Raw genomic sequence first — 25,511 nt, 5'->3', positions numbered from 1 at the left:
GAGCTCCCGGATGGCTCAGTTGACTGGAGCGTGGGCTCTCAATCACAAGGTTGCCAGTTCAATTCCTCGACTCCCACAATGGATTGTGGGCTGCGCCCCCTGCAACTAGAAATGGCAACTGGACCTGGAGCTGAGCTGCGCCCTCCACAACTAAGACTGAAAGGACAACAACTTGACTTGGAAAAAAGTCCTGGAAGTACACACTGTTTCCCAATAAAGTCCTGTCCCCGTTCCCCAATTAAAAATCTTTAAAGAAAGAAAAAAAAGAGCTACTGCCTTTTGTAATTCAGACAGGGCCTGCTTTTGTTCATGTACCCACTCAAATACAGATTCCTTTCAGGTAGTCTTAAAGATGGGAGCTAGCAGTATTCCCAAATGTGGAATATGCATATTCCAAAATCCAACCAAACACTAGGCCTCTTGTTTGTTCCTAGGGATGGGTAGTGACAGTTGTTTATTTTTAGTTGCTTGTGGAATATCTCGGGTGGTTCCTACCCAGGTATTGCCAAGAATTTTACTGTTTGGAATGCTGGTACCAACAAATTTGCTGTACAATAGCCAGTGTGGCCTGTGAAAAAAGCAGATGGCTCATGGAGTCTAACAGTAGACTACTGAGGCTTAAATAAAGTTGTGGTGCTCATAGCCTCCGCAGTTCCAAACATGGTCTGAACCACACATTGGTTCTTTGCTGGATTTATTAACCAGCCCCGGTTGGTCATGTGCATCACCACTGCATTCAAATCAGTCCTAGCTCACACTTCGGTTTCTGATATTCTCATAATGGCATCAGCATAGTGTGTTATTACACTTCAGACCTGCGTCAAGTCCAAATCCCTTCTGAACAAATTATGACAATAAACTGGTGAGTACAGATAACCCTGTGGCAGGACAGTAAAAGTAAATTGGGATCCTTCTCACATGAAGGCCAACTGCAGTTGGCTCTTTTCTGAGATACAGATAGAGAGGAAAGTGTGTGTAAGGTCAGTAATTGAATACCAGCCTCCTTTGCCTGCTGTATTTTCTGTGTGGTTGAGACCATGTTTGGAACTGCTGAGGCTATGAGCACCACAACTTTATTTAAGCCTTGATAGTATGCTGTTAGTCTCCATGAGCCACCTGCCTTTTTCACAGGCCACACTGGGCTATTGTACGGCAAATTTGTTGGTACCAGCATTCCAGCTTCTAGCATGTCATTAATTAAAGCGGTAATCTCTTGTTGTCCACTATAGTGGACAAAAATATTGTCCACTATATTTGTCCAATATAGTATTCTATATTGCTTTAGGTTAACCACCTGTGTGGGCTCAGGCAGTTCTAGTGGTTCCCATTAAGCATGCCCAGTTAAAACTGGCCAGAGGGCAGGCTTACATGCCTTCTGTTTCACAATATTAGTTAGGGGATGCAATCCCCATAGTATTCATCCCAGTAATACATTCTGGTAAAGGAGATGTGACCACTTCACACAGAATCTGTTTAAAAACCCCAATCATCAAAAATTTCACCTTAATCCCATCAACTTTTGCATCTGCATATCCTCCAAATCTAACCTTAGGCCCTGTTGAGACTTCACCAAAAGGTTTTCAAAACACAGTGTATTGGGATCCTGTATCAAGGAGTCCCAAAAAAGTTTCTTCTCCCCCTGGATATTTCACCCAGCTAGAGTATATGGCCTTGAATCCTCAGCCAGGGGTTGGAGACACAAGACCTTGGCCTCCATGTCAACGTTTACCTTGATTAATCTTTCTAACCATCAGCCCAGAGGATTCCTACTTACGAAGTCAGACAATGAAGTTCGTGAACTCATCCTAGAAAAACAGCTACATACCTCATTGCTGAATATCACTACGGTCACCTTCGAAGTACTCCCTTTGGGAAGCTGTGTACTGATGCCAGCATCTAGTCCACCCTTTAAAGCAATTTTGGAACTCTTTTTCTGGAATGGCCATCAGAGCTGTTGTCGTATTACCCTTGGAGTCCTGAATGTCATCAAAATATGTTCCTTTCAATATTTCCTTTATCTTCGGGTAAAGAAAGAAGTCATTGAGGGCCAGATCAGGTGAGTAGGGAGGCTGTTTCAATACAGTAAGTCGTTACTGGCTAAAAACTCCTTCACAGACAGAGTTACGTGAGCTGGTGCATTGTTGTGATGCAAGAACCATGAATTGTTGGCAAAAAGTTCAGGTGGTCTAACTTTTCCACGCAGCCTTTTCAGCACTTCCAAACAGTAAACTTGGTTAACTGTTTGTTCAGTTGGTACAAATTCATAATGAATAATCCCTCTGATATCAAAAAAGGTTACAAACATTGTTGCAACAAGTTTGTGAATTTAATTGTCAGACTTCGTATATTCCTCATTGTAATCTTTGCCTTAAAGCTCTTTAAATTCCTCCAAACTGGGGTAAATAGAGCAGACTTGTTTGGGGCCTTTTAATGTTGGGGGACAAATAGGGGTCCCATTGGTTCACCGAATTTCTGGTAGTGCTGCATCAGCACCTTTGTTTCAACTCCTTCGCTGTCCGCTTTATTCATCCTTTTTTTCTTTTTTTTTAAATTATTTTATTTTATTGTAATTAAAGTTTATTGGGGTGGCAATTGTTAGTAAAGTTACATAGATTTCAGGTGTACAATTCTGTAATACATCATCTATATATCACATTGTGTGTTCTCCACCCAGAGTCAGTTCTCTTTCTATCCACATATATTTGATCCCCCTTACCCTCATCTACCACCCCCTCCCCCCTTACCCTCTGGTAACCACTAAACTATTGTCTGTGTCTATGAGTTTTTGTTTCTTCATTTGTTTGTCTTGTTCTTTTGTTGTTTTCAGGTTTTTTTTATTATTAGTTTCAGGTGTACAAAACAATGTAATAGACATTTATACTCTTCACAAAGTGATAACCCCCCTTCTGCAATCTACTACCCCTCTGACATTGCACATAGCAGTTATAGTTCTACTGTCTCTATTCCTCATGCTGTACTCCACTTCTTGTGACCATATATATATATAATTATATATATATAAAATTATAGTTGACATTCATTAATATTCATCTTCAGCTTAAGGTGTACAGCACAGTGATCAGGTGCCTACATCGTCCCTGAGGTGGTCTCCCTAATAAGACAAGTGTCCATCGGATACCCTACAAAATCTTTACAACATTATTGATTAAATTCCCCAAACTGTCTTTCGCATTGCCGTGGCAATCTTGTTTTCAGTTTAATACACCACATATCAGTGAAATCATATGGTTCTCAACTTTTTCTGTCTGACTTATTTCACTCAGCATAATAATCTCACAATCCATCCATGTTGACGCAAATGGTACTGTTTCATCTTTTCTTATGGCAGAATAGTATTCCATTGTGTATATATACCACAATTTCTTTATCCATTCATCTATCGAAGGACGCGTTGGTTGTTTCCATGTCTTGGCCACTGTAAATAAAGCTGCAATGAACATTGGAGCACATATATGTTTACGGATAAGTGTTTTCAGATTTTTTGGGTGGATACCCAGCAGAGGGATTGTTGGGTCTTTTATCCTTTTTTCCAATTACTATCTGAAGATTTTGATTCTGCTGGGTCAAGTCCCTTTGTCTCTCCCCATTTTCTTAATTACTTTAGTGTTGTTGGTAAGACCCATTTTTGGAGATAGCAAATCTTGTAAATCTTTTTTTCTTTTTTCCCCTTCTTCCACCTCCACCTCCCTGTCTGGTTCAAGCCGTTGTTTCTCAGTCTCGTTGTGTAGGACACAGCTCCCTGGCCCATGCTGGTATTATGAGCCTTGCGCTCCCCCTGGCTGAGGCAGTCAGTCGCCAGTCGTCAGTCGGCCGCTCACAGCAGCTCACAGCAGCTCTCGCCGGCTGCCGGCCGCTCACGATGTCTGCTCACCACTCTTGCTGGCCACCGGCCACTCACGCTGGCAGCTGGCCACTCCTGGCAGCACACGGTAGCCCGCGGCAGCACAGAGCAATCCTGCAGCCCGCAGCCCCTCCCAGCAGCTCACGGCAGCCCAGCTCCAGGGAGAGCTGTTGTTCACAATCTTAGCTGTAGAGGGTGCAGCTCACTGACCCATGTGGGAATTGAACCAGGAACCTCGGTGTTAGGAGTATGGCGCTCCAACCACCTGAGCTAGCAGGCAGGCCCCAGCAAATCTTATAAAGCTTCTTGAAATGTTCAATTTTGTAGCCGTAAAGTTACATGGGCCCCCCCTTCATCACAGCATTTATTATATCTTGGGTAACAGGCATATTCAGCAGGTGACTATCCTGGTCATCATAAAGCCAGCCCCACATGGCTTGCATATAAACCATCTCAGCTGCTTCATCTGGGGTGTTGATTTGGCATTTATAGAGGACATGGGAGGTCCCCCTTCTCAGGATAAACACATCTTACAGTGGTTTTTATCTAGCCCACCAAGATGGCTGTTCCTATGGGAACTGCATCAACCCAAACATGCTCTTCCACTCTGCAGCCTTCAAAACCAAAGCCACAGCCCCCGACTGGGTTACTCTCACAATCTATTTTAGTAAAGGTTCTTAAGAAAGCTCATGAGAAAAATCCACAAAATGAGCCAGCTCCTTCACACCATATCCCCTAGTTTCAGTCATTTCTTGGTTTTTCTCTTCCTCTACATTAACTATCTTCTTGGTGACCAGAGGTTTTAGGTACTTGCTGTTTCCCCTGCATAATTTTTCCCTTTCTAGGAGACTTTGAGGCTAATAGCTGAAGCTCAGATCAACCCAAATCTGAGCTTGATTCGGCATCAAGACCTGACTCAGCATTTTCTTTTATTTTCATTTTGGCTATTACAGATAACAATAACCATGCTTCTTGTTATTTTGCATTTCTGTATATATCCAATGAGTCAGTTCCTTGGGGGTTGGGTCTACTACCATTTATAAATTCCATTGGGAACTTTTACCTTTAGTAACTGATTTCGTCATAGCTGCAGTTTCACATCATGGATGACTAAATAGCCATCCAGGGGTCAAAGGTTCCTCACCCCCTCCACGCTTTTATCCTTTCTATTAAAAAAAACCACATTTCCATGAGCCAGGACCATTCTAGCAAATCCCACTTCATTGGTAGCAACTAAATTTGGTTCCTGGACCCCATTCCAATGTGTCTGTGTAAGTTTATACACACCAACAAGCAATTCTTAAACACCACTTTTTAAAAATACTTCTTTGAATGAATGCTTAACTCATTTGTTTCTATAACCTTGTTTTATGACAAATGTATTTAAGTGACTTAATTTCCATTATGATTTTATTTTTAATCCAAGGGTTATTTAGTAATAGATTACTTAGTTTCTAAATGTCTTGAAGCTATTCTTTTTCATGGTAAATGCTAATTTAATCAATTATGTTTGGAAAACAGTCTGTGTAATGTTCATCCCTTGGAGCTATTAGGGCTTCCTCTGTAGCCTAATATATGGTTCAATTTTTTATATATATTTTGTGTATGCCCAAAAAGAATCTGAACTATCTCATGAGTGGAGAGTGACTTACATATATAATAGCTTGATCTGGTTTATTGTATTATTTAGAAATTTGATAACTCTGCCGATTTTTGTATGCTTCAACTATTAATTTCTCAGAAATGTCTGTGTAAAATCATCCTCTGAATTTGTTGACTTGTTAATCTCATTTCTGTCAGTTGTTGCCTAAATTTGTCATTTTATCTTTTGTCTAACTATATTTTAATATGCTCTAATCTCTTTTCACTCAGTCTCGTCCTTTCATCCATGCTGTTACATTATTCTCTGTGCATCCATTTCTTCATCTGTATGTAACCATTTTATAGTTGTTAAGAGTAAATTATTTGGGGTGGCTGGATGGCTCAGTTGGTTAGAATGCGAGCTCTTAACAACAAGATTGCCAGTTCAATTCCCACATGGGATGGTGGGCTGCGCTGCTCCCCCTACCCCCTACCCAACCCCGGCAACTAGACTGAAAACAGCAACTAGACTTGGAGCTGAGCTGCATCCTCCACAACTAGATTGAAGGATGACTTGACTTGGAGCTGACGGGTCCTGGAAAAAACACACTGTTCCCCCCCGCAAAAGAATTCTGTGCAATGACAGACACACATAAAATAAGACACATTTGAACAAATTAGCTGCTTTTAAAAAAAAGAGTAAATGAGTTAATATTTGTTAATCATTTAGAATAGTAATTAGAATTACTTAGAATGTGGGAAAGGCTAAGACACTTGTTGAGAATATCTATCACAACCTACCTTCTCCCTCTGCCCAATTTTGCTTCCCTTCCTTCTCTTCCACAGATACTGATCCTTAATAAACTTCCTGCACATAGTATTATGTAGGTGATTGGTATAATAAAGGGTAGAGGTGGTAATTGAAGCCATGAGCACAGTTCAAATCACTTGAGAAAACAGGAAAGTTTAAGAAAATAAGAGGATCAATGACCAAGATTTAAGGACCTCTCTGATTTAGTGTCTGAGAAGGGAGAGATAAACCTTCAAAAGAGACTGAGGCATAGACAAAAAGGTAGGAGGAAAACCAAGAAAGTATATTGCCAACAGCATCAAGAGTGAAGAGATAATTAATAGTGTTGCTGTGTAAAAATCTGAACAAATGTGAGATAAACAGCATCAATTGCAATAGCAGAATGAGTGGTTTAATGAGTACAGTGGATGCTGTGATGCATTTCCCTGACCTCCCTTGAGGAGTGAAGGTCTTATTCTGTCAACTGCGGAGTGCTGCCAGCAGACATGCCTCAGTTATCAGCCTTCTTGAGTAAGTGCCTTGGCTAGAGCTCCTCCTTACCTAAGGTCCTACACCCTTCCTTGGCAAACCCTGCACCCTAACTGGGGAAAACTCTGAAAGTTAATCTCAGTTTCAGGAATGTGGGACAAGCAAAGACATTTGTTGAGATTGGCTATCACAAATTAACTTCCCCCTCTGCCCAATTTTGCTTCCTTTCTTTCCCTTCCACAGATACTGATCCCTAATAAACTTCCTGCATATCAAAGTGCATTGCAAGAGTCTGCTTCCCTGGGAACCCAATTGGTGTCCATCAATTTCAATAATAGGAAGTGGTGATGGATATAAAGAGAAACCAGACTGCAAAAGGTAAGAAATATAAAGTGTGAGAAAGTGGAACAAGCAAGAATGGGAAACTTGTTCCAAGTAATTTTGCTTTCACAGATAGGAGGAAGACCAAAACTAAGGCAGTATTAGGGGCTCACTGCCCTACCCTTTCTTTAGTATAGGAGATAGTTGATTGAAAGATAAATGCTAGTTATACATACAGGATTCTATGTCGTTGATATTAACCCTTCACAGAGTGAAGAGTAGTTAGAAAGTATTGCTTTCTGTTACTGTATCAGGATATTAAGTTCTTTAAGCAGTATCAGCTTATTAAGGAGTTAGGGGAATGAGTAACCAGCATTTTTAAAAGACCTACATAAACCTTAAAACTGGTTACCTCATGGCAGTCTCTTAAACAAGATTGACCATGTTAAAATAGGTATTGTCTATACCTGCTAAAACTGGATCTTCTAAACCATTCATCCCACAACTTCCTTCTAGCCCTAGCTGAACTAGAACGTCTACCCCGTAAGCCAGAAACTGAACCTGTTTCTCGGTTAAGTGATTTTGTAGCAGGAATCAAGAGACTTCTGAAAAACTGTCCTCTGGAGCTCCAAATAAAGATGCCCAAAAAATGTCTGTATGGGAATTGAAACTTTTAGAGAATGAACGAATTAATTATATGATAATAAATAATAATTCTGACCAAGGCATGAGCGTGGGGTGGAGAAAGAGGTTAGGTTAAGACCAGGAGCAAAGCTTCAGGAACGAGGAAATAACTGAGAAATCCTCCGGAAGTAGCAATAATACGGTGCTGGTTGCTGGCAGGCATTTAAATTTTTCTCACGCCACGAGTGCATAACGACGGCAAAAGAGCCCTCTGATGTCTTTTAAAGCATTGGCAGGACAGGTAAAATGACAGCAGCGGCGAGCACAAAGCAGAAAAGTTACAACTGACCCCGGAAACATTTTATTTTGCGTAGGTATCTGGAGAATTTTCTTTTGCGATTCGTTCCTTGATCCGGAAGAAGAGATAGCAAACCTCACTTGCGATTGGATTGCGTCATAAAGGCGGGGCTTTTGCAAGCCAGTCACGTCGACAACAGGATGTGACGACTCCGGAAGCCGCGGGCTGAGCTTTGCTCCCGCTGGCGGCTTTAGTGGGCGCGGTCTCAACCAAGAGCTCAGCTCTGCTGGGGGCGGCGCCATTAAGGCCACGCCTCCAGCGCCGGCTCTGGGTGGCTCTGGAGCGTTGTCGTGGCTCTGTGGGGCGGAGACTCGACCGTTTCTCTCAGAGTCCAGCGCTCAGCCAGCGCCGTCAGCCTCGTCCCATTCTTCCGGTTTCCGGTGGCCGCGCCGCCTCCCTCCGAAGCTTAGGGATACGCCCTCTAGAGAGCTCGCCGTCGCCCTCTTTTCAGCCTCGAACTCCTCAGAGTTGTTCCGGAGTAACTCCAGCCCAACATTCCCTGCTCTGGTTCTCGCCCCTTGGAGGACCCCGGCCCCACACTGCCCACTTTCCTGGATGTGCTGGCCCCTTCCACCCCTCTAAAATGCCCAATAACCTCCAGGGGGTCTTCCTGAAAGCCGCAGAGGAAAAGTCAGGCAACGCCTCGCATTGGTAAGTACAGGTTTCCAATCCCTCTCGACACACTCATTTCTTAGCAGGATGTCGAGTCGGCGCTCATTTCCTGACTTTGCAATTCAGATGAGTTTGCGCCCCCCCCCCCCCACGGTGAACTACCCCCGAGGAAATGTTCGTCACTTTGGCACTTAGAGCCCATCCCTCTTGGAAATGTAAATGCTCCAGAGCCTGACGCAGTCAGTCAGCCTCCGCCCTGGCTCCGCGGGACTCCAGCGTCTCCAATTTCAAAGGCAGACAGAATAGAGCTCCACGGGAGAGGACAATCAACATGGCCGACGCTCCTGTGTGACCAAAACCTTCTGGAAGGTTCTCGCGCAGTCGCAGGAAAAACAAGCAGCAATCCGCGCGGATTAGCAAGTGCAACCCAGGTGGCGCTGGACCTTCTGTGAAAATTGCTTATAAGAGTGAGAAGGAAAGGATATATTTTTGTGTAATTGATGAGAGTATATGAATTTAGAAACTGAAAAATTGCTCTAGAATAAGGGAATAGATTATCTTTAAATTTCGAGTAATAGCTTTATATGCAGAGAAAGAAGAGTAAAAATAGAGGAATTCTCATGTAAAATCAATTCTTTAGAACAGCCTATTTGAAGCAGGTAATGCGAATGCCATTTCTAATCGGATGTCTCTGTAAATGAACTATATATGACACGGGGAGATTCCAGTATTTCTTAGAGAGACATACTTAATTGTAAATTTAGAAACTAGTTTATCACTAACTCAGTTTTTTTTTTAAAGCTTATATTAATCGACGAAATGAAACGAACAAAACTATTAGCTATGGTAGAATATTTTAAATTGTTACGCTCCATGGTTAGTGGGTGTATAGTAAGTAATGAGAAAAAAGTTAATGGGTCTCTGCAGAAGAAAAATGTGAAGAAGAAAGCATGGAATTTAAGATTAAATTTCATGGAAGAGATTTTATGAAGAAAATGGGGTGCCTAGGTTTAATTATAGCTTGGCTAGTTACTATTTGTGAGGTTAAGTACCCAGGTTTCCGTTCTGTAAATAAGACCACTTAGAGATATTTCAAAGATTAAAAGTGAATTTAGGTGAAATATTTAGGAAAAATAGAAGAGTACTATTTTGTTGTTGTTGTTGTTGTTGTTGTTATAAGAATACAACTTCTGTACAAATTTTGGCCCAGGAAATAGGTCTCCTTTAACTACAAGTAGATAAAAAACCTAATTGTAATAAAGACTTTAAAAAAGCATGCATAATATTCTGAAAATGAAACTAAATGCCGGGTGAGCTAAAACAGTATTGAAGAACTGCCAAGAAAGAACCATTGTATTTCAAATCATCCAAAAAGCCAGCTTTTGTGTACAGTATGTTGTTTGTTGGTTTATTTTTGCTGGAAGTTGTGGAGATAGGCAGAGATAGTGATGTGTATAGATATGCAAAAGTAGTATTGTTTTTAAATGATTGTTTATTTCTACCTTCTTTTAGTTACCTAGATTCTGATGACATCTGACTTACCGTAACAACACAGTTTGTTTTAGGATTGCATTTGTTTTTAATATCAGAAATAAGATAGAGTAAGAACTTTTAAGTTTTCATTTATTGTGTACTTTAACTCTTATCCAGTTTCTAATCCTTTGTCTATCTATATTTGGCATTTTTAAAACATTAATTGAATTAAGTTTTGATTATATTCACAAGTCATTAGAGTTTATTAACTCATTGATTTATGCATTGTTTTCATCTTCAAACGCATTTATTTCTTCAAATTACTTATTTGGGGTTTTGGTTGCATATTCGACTTTATTCTGTTTTGTAAGTAACAATCTGCATGACATCCAAATAGAATTTTGTAAGTCATTTGGTTAATTTCAGCACTTTATTGGAAACTTAATTTTCTTGTAATATTTTTGATGGTACTAAATCATTCATTTTCTTCATAAACAAAATGACTATGATTTTCTTATTTTCTATAGATAACTTGAATTTTTCTTGAGGTGCTGCTTTCCTTTTATAAAAAAGTTTTAGTCATGTGATATAGAAAGTTTATTGTTTAAAGTATTTCTAATTCATTAGGGCATAAAATGTAAAACCCAAATTTAATTGTATAGTACAAAGGAAAATCTGTAAGATATTTGTGATGGAAGGCATTAAGTTTATTTAGATTTGGGCTTTATTAGCAAAGAGCAAAGCAGGAGTCAGAATGGTATAGTGGAAAGAAGATAAGCTTTGGAATACAGAGACCTAGGTTCATATTCTAGTCTACCACTTATTATCAGTATAGCCCAAACGTTGGTTAAATAACGTTCAGTGAGTGCCTACTCTGTGATAGATTGTGCTAAATGGAGTGACCTACTAAAGAATAGGATATGGGCCATGTCCATGAAAAACCATACAGTCTAGCGGGGAGATGATGTGATACTTTTTTTTTTTTATATATAGCATTGTGCATAGAATGCTGTGAGGGCATAGAGAAGGGATATTGTAGGTAAGACTTATGGAGCAGCTGAGTTGGGGAATATAAATGTCAACTCGCCAATTAAAGAGGAATGCAGGCTATGCCCAGGCAGAGAAAAACAGTAAATAAAGCACCAGTATGGCTTATTACTAACAATTGGTATTTCTTGTTTGATTCTGTGCTACAAGCTAGATAAATAGATAGAACTTAAGGGTTTGGTTTACCTTGCTACGGAGATTAGATTTCATCTAATGGGGAGCAGAGGATTGGACTGTCATGGTCACCTGTGCATTTTAGATAACTGATGGTAGTGTGGATTCGAGAGTGATGTTCAGGCATATAATGATTCTATTTCAGTCATTTCAGAGCTGAACTAACTGATGCAAAGTAAGGGCTGATTCAAAGAAACAGAAGGGAAAATGGGCAGACCTTGTCAGTGAATTGGTATAAAGAAAAGGGGATCAATTATGATGGTAGATGCTGGTAAACTAATAGAAATGAAGAACACACCAAGAAAGCCATCAGAGAGATGTTTGAATCTGAAATTCAGGCAGGGTCAGAGCTGAAAATAGACTTGTTATTATACTAGAAGCTTGTGATAATACATTTCCACAGTAATAAGAATTAGGATGTCATATGATTGTCAATTGGTTTTTATCCGCTCTTAATCCTTTGTTCGAAAATGGAGAGCTAAAATGAGTATCCTTAGCAAGGGACTTGGTTTGGTTAGAAAGATAATGTTTCATTGTCAGTTCAGTGTGCATTTAGTTTTGTGCAGTGTAAGTGTTATTAGTTTACTTTTGTGGTTTTGTGTGTGTGTGTGTGTGTGTTTGTGAGAGAGAGACAGTCATACAGTGTAGGCTAACTGAAATCTATGACATTTCATTAATCTCTGTTTATGCAATTGAATTTTTGGACCCTGTTATGTTGGGATTATGCTAAAGTAAATACAAGAAAATGGATGGGAAAAATAAAACTGAAAAAAAGAAAAAGAAAATGGGTGGGATTGCCCAAGAGACCATGTAATCCTGAATAAGTTATTTAATATTTCTAAACCTCTTATTTTCTCAACTATAAAATAGGAATGGCAATACCATATTGCTGGGCTATTTATTGAGATTAGATTAATGACATTTATAATAACATTATTATGTATATAATATTATATGGTGTGTATTACATTATGTCCTTACGTATATTGTATAAGTACATAATGTGAAATCATAGGTAGTAAGATGGGAAAAGGTCTCCTACCAGTTGGGAAAAAAATATTTTCAAAAATAGCTACAAAATGTTCATTAGCCTGCAAAATTTTTATTCCATTTCTAATATGTGGATGTTTCATATCAATATTAGAATAGTAAAAAATGTCAGAACTTATAAATATACTTAATATACCTTTTGTTAAAGTTCTCATATATTCAGAAGACTACCTAATTCATTTACTTATTCTTGGACACCAATTATATGTTTTAATGGAAGGTCATAACTAGCATATATTGAAAGTTTATCATAATCCCAGCCAGTTCTTTTATTTACTTTTCATAGCAAGCCTTCATTATTGGCTCCATTTTACAAATAAAGAAACAGATATTCCAAGAAGTTAGTAAATTTACCAAAGTCAATCAACTAATAATAATTTAGAAGAGCCAAGATTAGAATCCGGTAATCTTTCTAATCTTGTTTTCTCTTTTAAAGTCTCAGACTGTATTATTTTTCCAATGTACTTCTCAGTTCAATCACCAGCTGGTTTAAAGTAATTAGCATGTTGATGATTTCTTTTTAAGTGACTAAACCAGAGCATGGGATGCAGAATCTGGTTCTAGTTTTAGTTCTAACATTAGGAAGCAGAATGTGATCTTTAAGAAAACAGAATCTTTATAGGGTTTTTAGTTAATCTCTTAAATAGAAAGTAGCTTCTAGATCTGAAAAAATAATATATTGGTTGAAGAAGTGTGAACTTCACCTGATTTGTGACTTCTCTTCTTAACATTTGCATTTCGGTTTTTTAGAACTCATTTCATTTGTTACTAGGAAATCATGGATTTTTTAAAAAGTCATGGCTTGTAGAATTCAATTAGCTAACATTATTGTCTACAATGTGCCAGGTGCTCTGTTAAGTGTAGAGGATGTATTATGAATAAGATAATCTATCCTTAAGGAATTTATGGTCTCTGGTAGATTAAGTGACTCTCTACTGATATCCTGACGTAGAAGCTGTATTTTCCTTCCCTTTTTGGAGGGGAGTGGAGTAGAAAAGAGGGAAAATCAGTGATTAGATTTGAAAATAGTTTGTGTGATATTCACAAATGTTTTTTGTAAAGCAGAAATAGGCCATATAATGAAATATGTGAATGAAGTGTCAGAAGCCTGTGTGATTTGTTTAAATCCCATGTCAGTTAAAACATGCGTGCCCCTATGGACATAGTTATAAAAACATGGGTTCTACTGTATTGAAGCTTCAAATATGTTAGCTAAATGTTACTGGTGTATGAAGTACACAAATAAACCAAATGGGACTAAGCAGTGAATGGTATTGAGACAGTTCACTTGAAATGGAGAGTCAAAAGAGCTGCATTATATATACAAGTATACGTAATGTATACAAGTGGACCCTTTGGTCAGCATTGCTCAGGCAGTCGTTCCCCGTAATCAGAAACGTCTGGACGCTGACAGTAACCACTTTGAGCACCTCTTGTAATTTCAGAAGTCAAATGTGACTTGTATTCATCTTTTGGTATTGGTTTATATTAATACAATTTTAATCGTTTTTCCCTTTCTTAAAATGTGTATATGCTTTTTTGGCACCGTGTGTGTGTGTTATATGTATTATATATAGTATATATATATGTTTTTTGTGGTCCTACTGGGCTTGGTATTGGAAGAACAATTACAAAATAAATGATGCAGTCTCTGACCCTAAGGAGTTTACAACTCACTGATGAAAAAAATAATTTATTCATTTTTTAAAATTAGCTAATAGATCAAAGGCAGTATTGAAGGCATTATATAACCCCTAGCATTAGTGGCACCCATGTAAGTACTTTAGGGATTCCAAGTGGAAAAATTAATGTGAGTTTGAGTGATTACCAGATATTTCATGGAGAAGGTGGAATTGATCCTCAATTTATAACTACATTTTAAATTGTTGGAGAAGAAAAAATAACTTGAAGAATATTTAGAATAAATAATATGCATGAGATAATCCAGAAAAGCAAAGAGACCTCTTTGATAAGACCAGGGAGTTTATGTTGAGAAGTTATAGGTGGTCCTGTTTTGTAGAGAGTGGTTGGGGGACTCAATTGTAGATGGTTGTCATATCAAGCTGAATTGCCAATGGAACATTATAAAGCTTTGAGCAAGGAGGAAACAGGATAAAAACGATTTTAATGTGCCAGAGGTACATATTAATAGTGGCTATAGTCAGAAAAAAAGTAGTTTAAAAGTCAGAGTGAAAAACAGGGATGAGATAATAAGGACTAGACACAAGGTGATGCAAGTCTTCTCTAGGTAGTGGAAGTGGCAATGGTGAAGAAAGAAGATGAATAAGAGCTGTAAAAGAAAACAGTTATAGACTTGGTGATTCATTGAGATTGCATCTGTTGACTGTTTACCCTTTGTAAGCATCTATACGAGGTGCTGTGGGTGAATCAAAAGTGAATAAGAAGAGTGATAAAGATAAATTGGAGATAACTAGGTGATTGCAAACCTAAGTGACTTAGAAAATAGTAATGCTAACACATGACTGGATGGTAGGATAGAGTATTAGTTTTCAGTAGAGTGTATTTTTAACTTTAAATTGATGGTTATGTAAGGTGAAAATGTTTGGTAAGACATCACAGATATGGAACTGAGGTCAATATTAGGGGATAGGAATAAAAGGATGTAACTATGAGAGTCCTTATTGCAAAGGAAATAGTTCAAATAGTTGAAGTGGTGAAAATTGGTTCAGTCTTGAAAGAAGAATGTCTTGAATGAGAAATAGGGCCAAGAACTGTGCTTTGGAGAATAGTCATAGTTGAATGCTTAAAATGCGGAAAATGAATAAGAAAGGAAACATTAAAACGAAACAAATTGTGCTCAGTGGGAATCATGATAGGAAGAGGTTCAAAATGGAAGGATAATTAGCTACTGTAGCAGTGCCAATTTCAGTATAGAGTACCTAGAAAATGAGGATAAAGACAGATTTAACTTTCAAGACACATTTGGTAATATTGGAGAATGAGTTATAGAATAATGGGAAAGAAAGGAGGCTCCAGAAGAAGGCTTCGAAACAACTTTCTGGCATATCGGTGATAGGAAGTTGGTAGATGGTTTTAATTGCAGTTCTTTAACTCCATCTGTCAACCACCGTCACTAAACTTAGCACCTAGATCACAGTCTTCTCTTTGATCCTACATGACTTTAGCATCTGTATGGATAATCTCTTTGTCACCTGGTCTTTCAGTACAAAGATTTTTTTTCTCCAGCGATCTTATTCTCCGTTCTAGTGCCAGGCATCCACTTCTGTAGTTATTGTTATCAGGTGAAATTGCTGCATCTACAAAATTCTTGATTCAGGCATCCTGCTTTCTAATTACCAGTTCCTGTATTTCTAGCTTACTTGTTGAAGTACTCGTATTCCCATTCTGACAGCTTTAATTTTATCTGGGCCTTCAGTCTAATAATCCCTTTATTTTCTTCTTATACTTTAGGCTTTCATGTTCTCATTTTTTCCCCCATCCAGTTTAGATTCTGTTTCATCATTTTAATTTTATCAATACCCTAAATTCTTTTGCTCCTTTTTGATTTTTCTTGTACCCTTTTTCTGAAGCCTCCGCAGCCTTGGATAAACTCAGTGATTTGCTTTCTTTCTTTTTGCCTATACCTGTGAAAATAAGGAAAATCTCAGAAGAGCAGACTGGTCTCACTATAAATTCATAATCACCACCTGTCTCACTGGGCCATCAGCAGTGCCCAGTGACTATTTTCTGAGGTCATCTTATTCTTGCACAAAGACTGTTCAAATCTCTCCCTGTTTTTGCTCTTATTCGTAGTAGATGATGCCATCTCCTTTTTCATAGAGAAAATAAAAGCAGTTAGATCAGAGTTACCTAAACCTTACAACACCAAAGCTATAAACCTACCTGCAAATGCACCTAACCTCTCTTCCAGTTCCAGTGGAAGGAGATGTTTGTTTCTCCTGCAACTGTTAAGGTTCAATCCTTCCATCCGTCGTCTGGTTCTCATTTCCTACCTCCTGATCAAACCTTGCACGTATTTAGCCGGCTTCCTTGCCAGTCTCTTGCTCTTGACAACTCACATGAGCATTTACATATGCTCTGGTTCATCTAAGCTTTAAAAAAAGAAAAAGACCTCTTCCTTGATCCCATGTTTTGCCTCCAGCTACTTACCAGTCTTTCTCTTCTTTACAAAGTTCATAAAAGAGTTGTCTATACTTGCCATTTTCATATTCACACGTTTCTCCACCAAACTACTTTCCCCACCAAACTGCTCTTTAAAGCCATTACTGACCCTCATGCCATTCATCCCAGTGTGCAGTTTTTTAAAAATTTTTTTATTGGGGAATCTTGGAGAACAGTGTGTTGTGTCTCCACGGCCCATCAGCTCCAAGTCCAGTTGCCGTTTTCAATCTTTAGTTGTAGGGGGTGCAGCCCACCATCCCATGTGGCAATTGAACTGGCAACCTTGTTGAGAGCTTGTGCTCTAACCAACTGAGCCATCTGGCTGCCCCTCCAGAAGCTCAGCGACAGCTTGTTGTCTTCAATCTAGTTGTGGAAGGCGCAGCTCACTGGCCCATATGGGAATCTAACCAACTGAGCCATCCGGCCGTGCCCCAGTGTGCATTTTTAATCTGCAGCCTACTTCGCTTCTCAGAAACTTTAAATAGAATTCCCCAATTTTCTTGCAACTCTTCCTTTGACTTCCATTGCATCAAAATCTCATTTTCTTTCTACTGCTCAAAGAAAATGGGAAGCTGCTGAAAGTTTTAAGCAGGGAAGGGCCAGCTTTAGGATGCCAACTTGAAGGGGAGAAGATATGACTGAAGCAAAAACCAGTTTCTGAGCTACTAAAATAGTCTAAACCAGAGATGATGTTTCATTGTACTAGAGTGGAGATAGTTAATTTGGAAAGAAATGAACAGATCAAGGGAAATTTAGGAGATGATATCAACAGGATTTTGGGATAGATTGATATAGATGGTTAGAAAGAAGGAATTACTTCTTCTGACTTAGACTAAGATAAATGGGATGCTATTTACCAAAAGCGGGGGAAACACTGAAAAAGGCCATGTTGAGTTTTAGGTGCGTTTGAGATTCTGAATGGAAATGTCATGAGGAAAGTTGGATATATACCCCTGAAATTTGAAAGAGCTAAGATATAAATATTTGAATTGTTGATATATAAATGGTAATTAAATTGAAGTCATGCATTTAAAGGAAATCATCTAGGGAAAGTGTACAGAGTAGGAAGAGAAGAATTCAGTCTAAACTTTGGTGAATTCCAGCATTTGAAGGTTCATTCAAGGAGGATGAGTTGGCAAAGAAAGCTGAGGAGTCACTACAGAGGTAGGAGAATGTCATATCTAGGAAGCCTTGAGAAAAGAATGTTTTTTAAAAACGGAGCAAGCATTTTTGTATTCATCCAAGTACATCGTTTATCTCATTTAATGATAATTACCTATTTACATATTCACGTGCCAGATAGTTTAAGTTCTTTTTAGGGATAGTGGGTTGAATTAGCTTGGAGTCAATCAAACATTGTCTGTAAAGGGTCAGATAGTAAATATAGCTTTGTGAGCGGTATGATCTCTCTGTAACTGCTCAACTCTGCTGTTGAAGCATGAAAGCAGCCTTATTCAGTACATAAAAAAATGAGTGCAACTGCTTGCTAATAAAACTTTATTTATGGATCCTGAAATTTGAATCTCATAATTTTCACACATTACAAAGTAGTAGTCTTGTGACTTTTAAAAAAGTTATTTAAAATATAAAAACCATTCTTAGCTTGTGAACTGCACAAAAGCAGGGAGAAGGCCATATATGGCCCACAGGCTGCATTTAATTAACCTTTTTCCATATTGAGCCTGGCCTGAAGCATAACAGACAGTAAATTTTTGTTTAATAAATAAAAGTTAAATAAGTTCTGATCGAGATTATAAGTGCTTTTTGGGGGGTGGGGAGGTAATGAAGGTGGGTAGGTGGGTTTTCCTCTTTAACCCTAAAAGCAAGAATTCATAGTTTTCTTTATGTTCATGCTTTTCTTTAAAGATTAACTTTTCAATTAAATATACCATTTTGGAGTACTATCAAATGGCCAGAAAGCTGTTTTAAATATTTGTAAGGTTGTAATTATGTTACTTTGGGTGCAGAAAGGTAAAACTGAGTTCCATTGCTTCCTAGGATGTATAGAATTTTTTGCTTTGATTTTTATTAATATCTGAGGTTTTAAAAATACCTATAAGCTATAAAACACACCTTTACACTTTTGAGAATTCTATTATTTTTTTGCCCATAAATTTTTCCTTCATTTGCTCTTAGTCATATGAGGGCATACTGGTTTTATAGGACACGGACTCTGCACTCATGTTGCTAGAATGTAGCATGAGAGACAGTCTACAGACAAGTGAACAAACAGATTGATACGTGATGACAGCTTGTGATATGTACTGTGGAGGAAATTAACAGATGTAATATAGACTGTGAAGAAAGGACAAGGGCTGTTAAGGTGGTCAAAGAATGTGTCTCTTTGGAAATACAATTTATGCTGAGACTTGAATTATGTGGGTGGGAGAAGATTTCTAGATAGATAACGTGTGATGGCCCTGAGTCGCATGAAGTCTTGATATTTTCCAGGAACTGAAAGGTGGTTTTAGGTATAAATAACTTGAGGTGCCTGAATTCAAGAAATCAAATAATTGATTATATAAACAGAAATTGGTATGTATTGGATTTTTAAAGAATCAGACAATCTGTACTAAGACGTAGCTCATAAGTGTCAGGATCAAAATTAACTAGGTTAAAAAAAAATTACATCCAGTGTGTTTCACATTCGTTGAACACCGTTCAGCAGAAATGACGTTGCCATTATAAATGAATTGACAGGCAGTTGGAACTAATGTGTGAGTAATTGCCGTACTAAGGGCTATTTAGAACCAAACTTCAAATGTGCCGCAACAATCAATAAGTTAAAGAAGGAAATGGTTCCTACACAGGTAACTCAGTTTAATCTCCAAAAATCTGGCACACTAAGGTATCACCGTAAAAGATGCCTTTAGCAGAAGAATAGCTGATTGTAGAACTTACGAGTGAGTCATTGTCAGTAGGTAGATGACAACAGATTGTGGGAGGGGATAAAAGAGTGAGAGAAATAGAGGTGAAATGAGAATCCTAGTCAGTAAGAGTAAAGGAGGAAGACAAGAGGAAATCATTTAAGGATAAGGAGAAGGGAGGGTACTAATAGTTTAAGAGGAGCATATTCTAGTAGGCATAATTTTATACAGAGTAAAACCTTAGAAAAGTCTACTTTTAGGAATAAATGTTCAGATCTCATACCTATTGCCTAATCATGTGAGATCTAAATCAAAGCTGACCGTATCTTTGATTATTTCCTTCAAAATCTTTGTTTTGCTTTGAAAAATCAAAGTGACAAATTATATACTTTTATTATGTTATAAATATATATGTTTTAAAATAATATTTGCAAATACTTGCTTTTAAATAAAATGTATATACCATGTAGTATGTTGTAATTATTTACTCATGTTCTTTTAAGTGTTTCAGGCTGCATGTACCAAGTAGTTCAGACGATTGGCTCGGATGGAAAAAATCTTCTGCAATTACTTCCAATTACTAATGCCTCTGGAAATCTTATACCGATAGTTCAATCTTCAGTCATGTCTGATGCTTTGAAAGGGAATACAGGAAGCCCAGTTCAAGTTACTTTTCAGACTCAGATTTCCAGCTCTTCCACAAGTGCATCAGCAGTTCAATTGCCCATTTTTCAGCCAGCCAGTTCTTCAAACTATTTATTTACAAGAACAATAGATACAGCAGAAAAAGTTAGAGTTACTTCTGTGGGAACTGAAAATTTTACCTCATCAGTTTCTAAAGTTCAGAGTCATGGTGTGAAAATTGATGGACTCACCATGCAAACATTTGCTGTTTCTCCTTCCTCAACACAAAATGATTCATCTTGCTTTTTAGTAAATACCCAGAGTCTTCCAATGACTGTGAAATCTTCAGTTTTGCCTTCTGGGCATCATTTACAGATTCCAGCCCATGCTGAAGTGAAATCTGTACCAGCGTCATCATTGCCTCCTTCAGTTCAGCAAAAGATACTTGCAGCTGCAACAAGTACCTCAGGAACAGTTGAGCCCTCCCAAATACCATCTGTTATTTATGTTTCTCCTGTAAATACAGTGCAAAATGTAGTTACCAAGAACTTTCAACATATTTACCCAAAACCTGCTACAGAAATAGCAAAGCCAGTGATACTAAATACCACACAAATGCCAATGAATGTTGCTAAAGAGACACAATTAAACGGTGGTCAGCATTCTCAAGCTGCTCCAGTGAAATGGATTTTTCAAGAAACTCTACAGCCTTGTACTCCATCTCTTGTTCCTGTTAAGTCTTCAAATAATGTGGCTTCAATGATTTTAAAAAGTTTTGTAGATAAGAAAAATTTGGGAGATGATACTATAAATATGGCAACATTGAGTACCATCAGTCATAGTGGGACACAGTCCAAAAGTATGCCTATTAAAGATAATGCTTTGGTTATGTTTAATGGGAAAGTCTATCTATTGGCTAAAAAGGGGACAGATGTTTTGCCATCACAGATTGACAAACAGAATTCTGTTCCTCCTGATATTCCACCAAGAAAAGATCTATCACAGATAGTGAGTTCAAGTGCAGTCACAGAAATATCCAGAAAGGTTGTAAATTTTGTTTTGGCTAAAAATAAATCTACCCAGATGGAGACAAAATCACTTTCAAATACCCAGCTTGCTCCCATGGCCAATCTAAGGGCAGAGAAGAATAAAAATGTGGAGAAACCATCTCTTTCTACCCCAAACCCGCATAGTCCGAACCCATCTATTAACTACTTAAAACAGAGTAAGACTTTATTCATAAAGGCAGACTGTCCAGATGGATTTAGTACAGGACAAAATGCCCCCAGAAAAGGAAATGTCATCCAGAGCATAGAGAAAATAAGTTCCTCTGTTGATGCAACAAGTGTTACTTCACAACAGTGTGTTTTCAGAGACCAAGAACCAAAGGTAATTTTCCCATGTCAGGATGTTCTTTTTATCTCTTTATATGGAAAAATTTTCTTAATTCTCAAAGTTATAATCCCTTTCTCCCCTCCTCTCCCATCCTCCACGCCATCACACACATACCATACACACATGAATGCTTAAGTCAAAGCTTTCATCTGAAGGAAATGTTTGAGGAGGAGTATAATTGAGAGTCCAAGCAATTTATTTGTCTTGAATCATTTGGCATGCCAAATCTTTAAAACAAGATCAAACAAAAATTGCACAACAACAAGGTTTAGAGGAGTTGGAGAAGGATAATGTGAATTAAAAACTTAGTAAAATTATGTGTGTATATGTACATACACATATTTGTACACATGAATACGTATACATAGATATATATTTAGTAGCTACTTTTAGTGGTCAATATTAGGTGAATATTATGCATATAGGAGATTGGGGGGTTTTGTTTGTTTTCTGGTGGTAGGTAGATAATCTGGCAATTTTTTTAGGTAGATGGTGGAAGGGGTAGGACAAGACCAAGTTTTCAAGTCATTTGTGAAAATAGCATTTATCAACATCTTCGGGATTTTTTTTGGGGGGGAGACAAACTTTTTTTTTTTTTTTTGTTAGCCCTTCTTTCTGACTCATCCAATTAATCCAACATAGCCAACTAGGTACCTTTCTGTTCTACTTAAGATATGTGTGTCTGTGCTCACTAAATACTTAATACCCAGCTTTTCCTCACTTAGAGGTCTATTTAATAATGTCAGCATTTCTCCCCTTTCCATACAGAATTATTGAATTCCAGAGATGTAAGGAGATGCATTCTGATTAAGGATAAGATTAATTAAAGGCAGAAGACTTCCAGAAGACTACAATTTCCAATTAATGTCATATAGATTATTGTTAACTGGTCTTTCATCTGTATGGAGTTGTTTGAGAATTGAGTACTTGTTACCTTTGTAGTGCAAGAAAGTAAAATAAATGAGAAATTTCAGGGGAACATTTTAATTTTGTCCTTAGTTCAGATTTTTGAGTGTGGGTGGTTAGGCAAGGTTAATTCAAACCAACCATTTAGGACTTTAAAGCATGTTTTAAGTAAGGTGAGGTAATCACTTAGTTGCTAGTCTGATAAAATAGCTTAAGTAATGGGCAGTATTGTTTGTGTGTTTTCTTTTCCTAATTCCAGATCCAGAATGAGATGGCATCAACATTAGGAAAAGTTATTCAAGAAAGAAATGACAAGAAAAATTCTCAAGGAAGAAACACTAAGGCATCATATGTGAAGACTGATGCTGAATTTAAAAAGATATTTGGTCTCACTAAAGATTTGAGAGTGTGCCTTACTCGGATTCCTGATCGTTTGGGCTCTGGAGAAGCTTTTAATACTTTTAGAAGTTTGGTGAAGAGTGAAAAAGACACAGAGTTTATAGTGAAGGAGAAAGACAGAAAACAGGTAATAGATTATAAAGTGTCCTTTGCAGGTACTCCAGAGAGACATGAATGTATTTTCTTGATTTGGTTTTTTAGTTTTATGTATCAATATGAATAATAGTTACTAAATTTACACATATACGTACACCAAGATAGTGTTAAAAAGAACCACATATGCATAGGTAAAAATGCATTCCCGGTTAATTAAAGATGTTGTTTTAAGTGTTTTTATTCACCTACCGTTTATTTTTCCATCATCAAATTATAAGAAAATAGCCATAGCTTTTTAACTAGTAAGACACTATCTAAAAGAAATAATCCAAGTGTAGAGAAAATACAGGCATGAGGATACTGCAGTATTAACCCTTCATACAAACATTTTAAGAAATCTACATGGTCAATAATGATGAAAAGAAGCATCCCTGTAACTTTGTGTACTGTCATTCTACTTATATAATTATTATGTTGTTTAATATCCTGCACTTCAGATCAGAGATTGGTCAATCTTTCCCATGAAAATGTTTCGTATGTGCCTATCATACAAAGGAAACATTTAATTCTCAGGCTCTTCTTAAATGGCTGTAATTTTTTGGTGGTAGATCAATACAGCTTCTAATACTTGACATAAGCAGGAAAATGTGAATTAAGCAATTTATTCTCAGTGGAAATCTTTGGACATTGCTATTCATTTTGGTACCACACAGTGGTAAGCATTACTTTCTTGCTGTAGTTGTTCTCAATATATTTTGTTGAGTTGAATTTAATTGCTAAATATTTGTATCTGCAAACTTGTTAAATTTCAGAGCACAATCTATATATGGCAGTAATACTTTGTTTTTCTATTGGAATCTTACTCAACATTGCAACAGGGTTTTGATAAGAAAAGAAGAGCAAAAAACATTAAGAAGATGGATTACACAAAAAAGAAGAAAACTGAGAGTGCTTATAACACAACTGTAAATGGAGGAACTAATGTCACCAATTCCCAACTCATTAGCAGTATTTTACCAACTTTAGATGTATCACACCATAACATTCTTACAAGCTGCAACAAAACCAGAGAAGAAAAGAGAACTGAAATAGGACACTGTACCCTGGAGAACCAGGAAAAAGGCACATTGAGTTCAAATGCAGATTTTGAACAAAGTCAGTCCTTTAATAAAAATTATACTGAAGATATTTTTCCCATGACACCACCAGAGTTAGAAGAAACCATTCGAGATGAAAAAATAAGAAGACTTAAGCAGATGCTGAGAGAGAAAGAAGCAGCCCTGGAAGAAATGCGGAAGAAGATGCACCAAAAATAATAAAATGTTGCTATACTTGAAGACTTCAATGAATTGGTTGTGTTTTTACCATATTTTTTGCATTGTTAATTATAGATGCTTTTGAAAGTGTTTTTGAATATGAAATTTGTTTTTTTTCAGTCGATTATAAAGTTTTATTTAAGGAATACAGAAAAGATTGATTCAATATGACTGTTGAATAATCTACATGGGGTATCTGAATCTTTGTCGAGACCTTTTTTTGGAAGGAAAATTTTTCTATTTTTCTGTTATTTTAACTAGCGTTCCCCAAGTTTGAATATTTGTGCAGGACTTTTGTTATTGTTTGTATCTTTAGCTAAATTGCTCAGGTGTTATTCCAACAATAGATAAGTATTGTATACTATTCAAATTAAACAATCCAAGAGAAGAAATCAGCTCTAAGCTTAGCTTTGGCAATGGATTTTTATATGTACTCATTCAGTCTCTTTACCTGTGAAATGATACCTTCTACTCACCAATGTAATTTTTTTTAATTTCATGAAAGAAATGTATTATAGCAGCATTATTTTAAAATTCAAACATTTCTTGAGACTGATGAACACTTGTTTTGTAACTTTTACAAAGTAGTTTCATATAATCCAAAATGAGTTTTAGAATTCATGTTATACATTATATTGTTTGCTTAATGTGATATGTTATTGTTTCTAGGCAAAAACTACTTGTTTTTTGAATATGTACATATGTGACCTTGGACTGTGTGAAAAGTAAATGTGAACAATGGTCACATTTAATACTTTTTTAAAATTGTAAAGTGTGGTTTTTCTTAAAACCTGCGAACAGTTTCTATCTGGTTATTTTTCATTTGAAGAGTTTGGTAGTGGTGGGGGGATAGGATTGAAGGGGAAGTAGGAAAAGGTTATTTTAAAAATGATTAACAAATCTCTGGAAGTAAGGTCAAATAAAATATGTACAATGGCAACAGAATAGAAAACAAAATGCTGAGAGGGAGTCGAGTCGAACAAATACAAACTGTTCATCAACTAGATTCTACTACATTTTCTCTTTTGTAACAGCTTTATTGAGATAATTCATATAAAATTTACCCTTTTAAAGTACAATTCAGTGTCTTTTTTTTTTATTACGCACAATTTGCATACATCACCATGATCTAATTTTAGGACTTTTCATCACCCCCAGAAAACCTTATACACATTAGTAGTCACTCCCCTGACCCCCCCCAGCCCCCGCCCCTGGTCCTACCAACCACAGATATGCTCTCTGTCTCTATAGGTTTGCCTGTTGTGGGAATTCATATGCATGGAATGAGTCATTCAAAATATTTTGTGACTTGTTTGTTTAATTGCTGAATAATATCATTGTATCGATATATTACACTTTATTCATTTATGGACATTTGGGTTGT

At 37.3% G+C, this 25,511-nt stretch overlaps 1 protein-coding gene across 3 annotated transcripts; it reads left to right on the top strand.

Moving 5' to 3' along the window:
* Positions 1-8,211: 8,211 nt before the first annotated feature.
* Positions 8,212-25,200, top strand: LRIF1 (ligand dependent nuclear receptor interacting factor 1). Of its 3 annotated transcripts, none has more exons than XM_033093228.1 (4): positions 8,212-8,676; positions 19,895-21,404; positions 22,576-22,842; positions 23,690-25,200. In XM_033093228.1, exons 1-4 carry the CDS (start codon positions 8,609-8,611, stop codon positions 24,125-24,127), a joined length of 2,283 nt encoding a protein of 760 aa, XP_032949119.1. In that variant the 5' UTR covers positions 8,212-8,608; the 3' UTR covers positions 24,128-25,200. The 3 variants fall into 3 exon arrangements, with proteins under 3 accessions (XP_032949119.1, XP_032949118.1, XP_032949120.1); XM_033093227.1 differs by having other exon boundaries at positions 8,258-8,676; positions 19,903-21,404; XM_033093229.1 differs by lacking the exon at positions 19,895-21,404 and having other exon boundaries at positions 8,314-8,676.
* The last annotated feature ends 311 nt before the right edge of the window (positions 25,201-25,511 follow it).

Source organism: Rhinolophus ferrumequinum, chromosome 22 (genome assembly GCF_004115265.2).
Source record: "Rhinolophus ferrumequinum isolate MPI-CBG mRhiFer1 chromosome 22, mRhiFer1_v1.p, whole genome shotgun sequence".
NCBI lineage: Eukaryota > Metazoa > Chordata > Mammalia > Chiroptera > Rhinolophidae > Rhinolophus > Rhinolophus ferrumequinum.
This window is presented reverse-complemented; position numbering and strand designations above follow the sequence as displayed.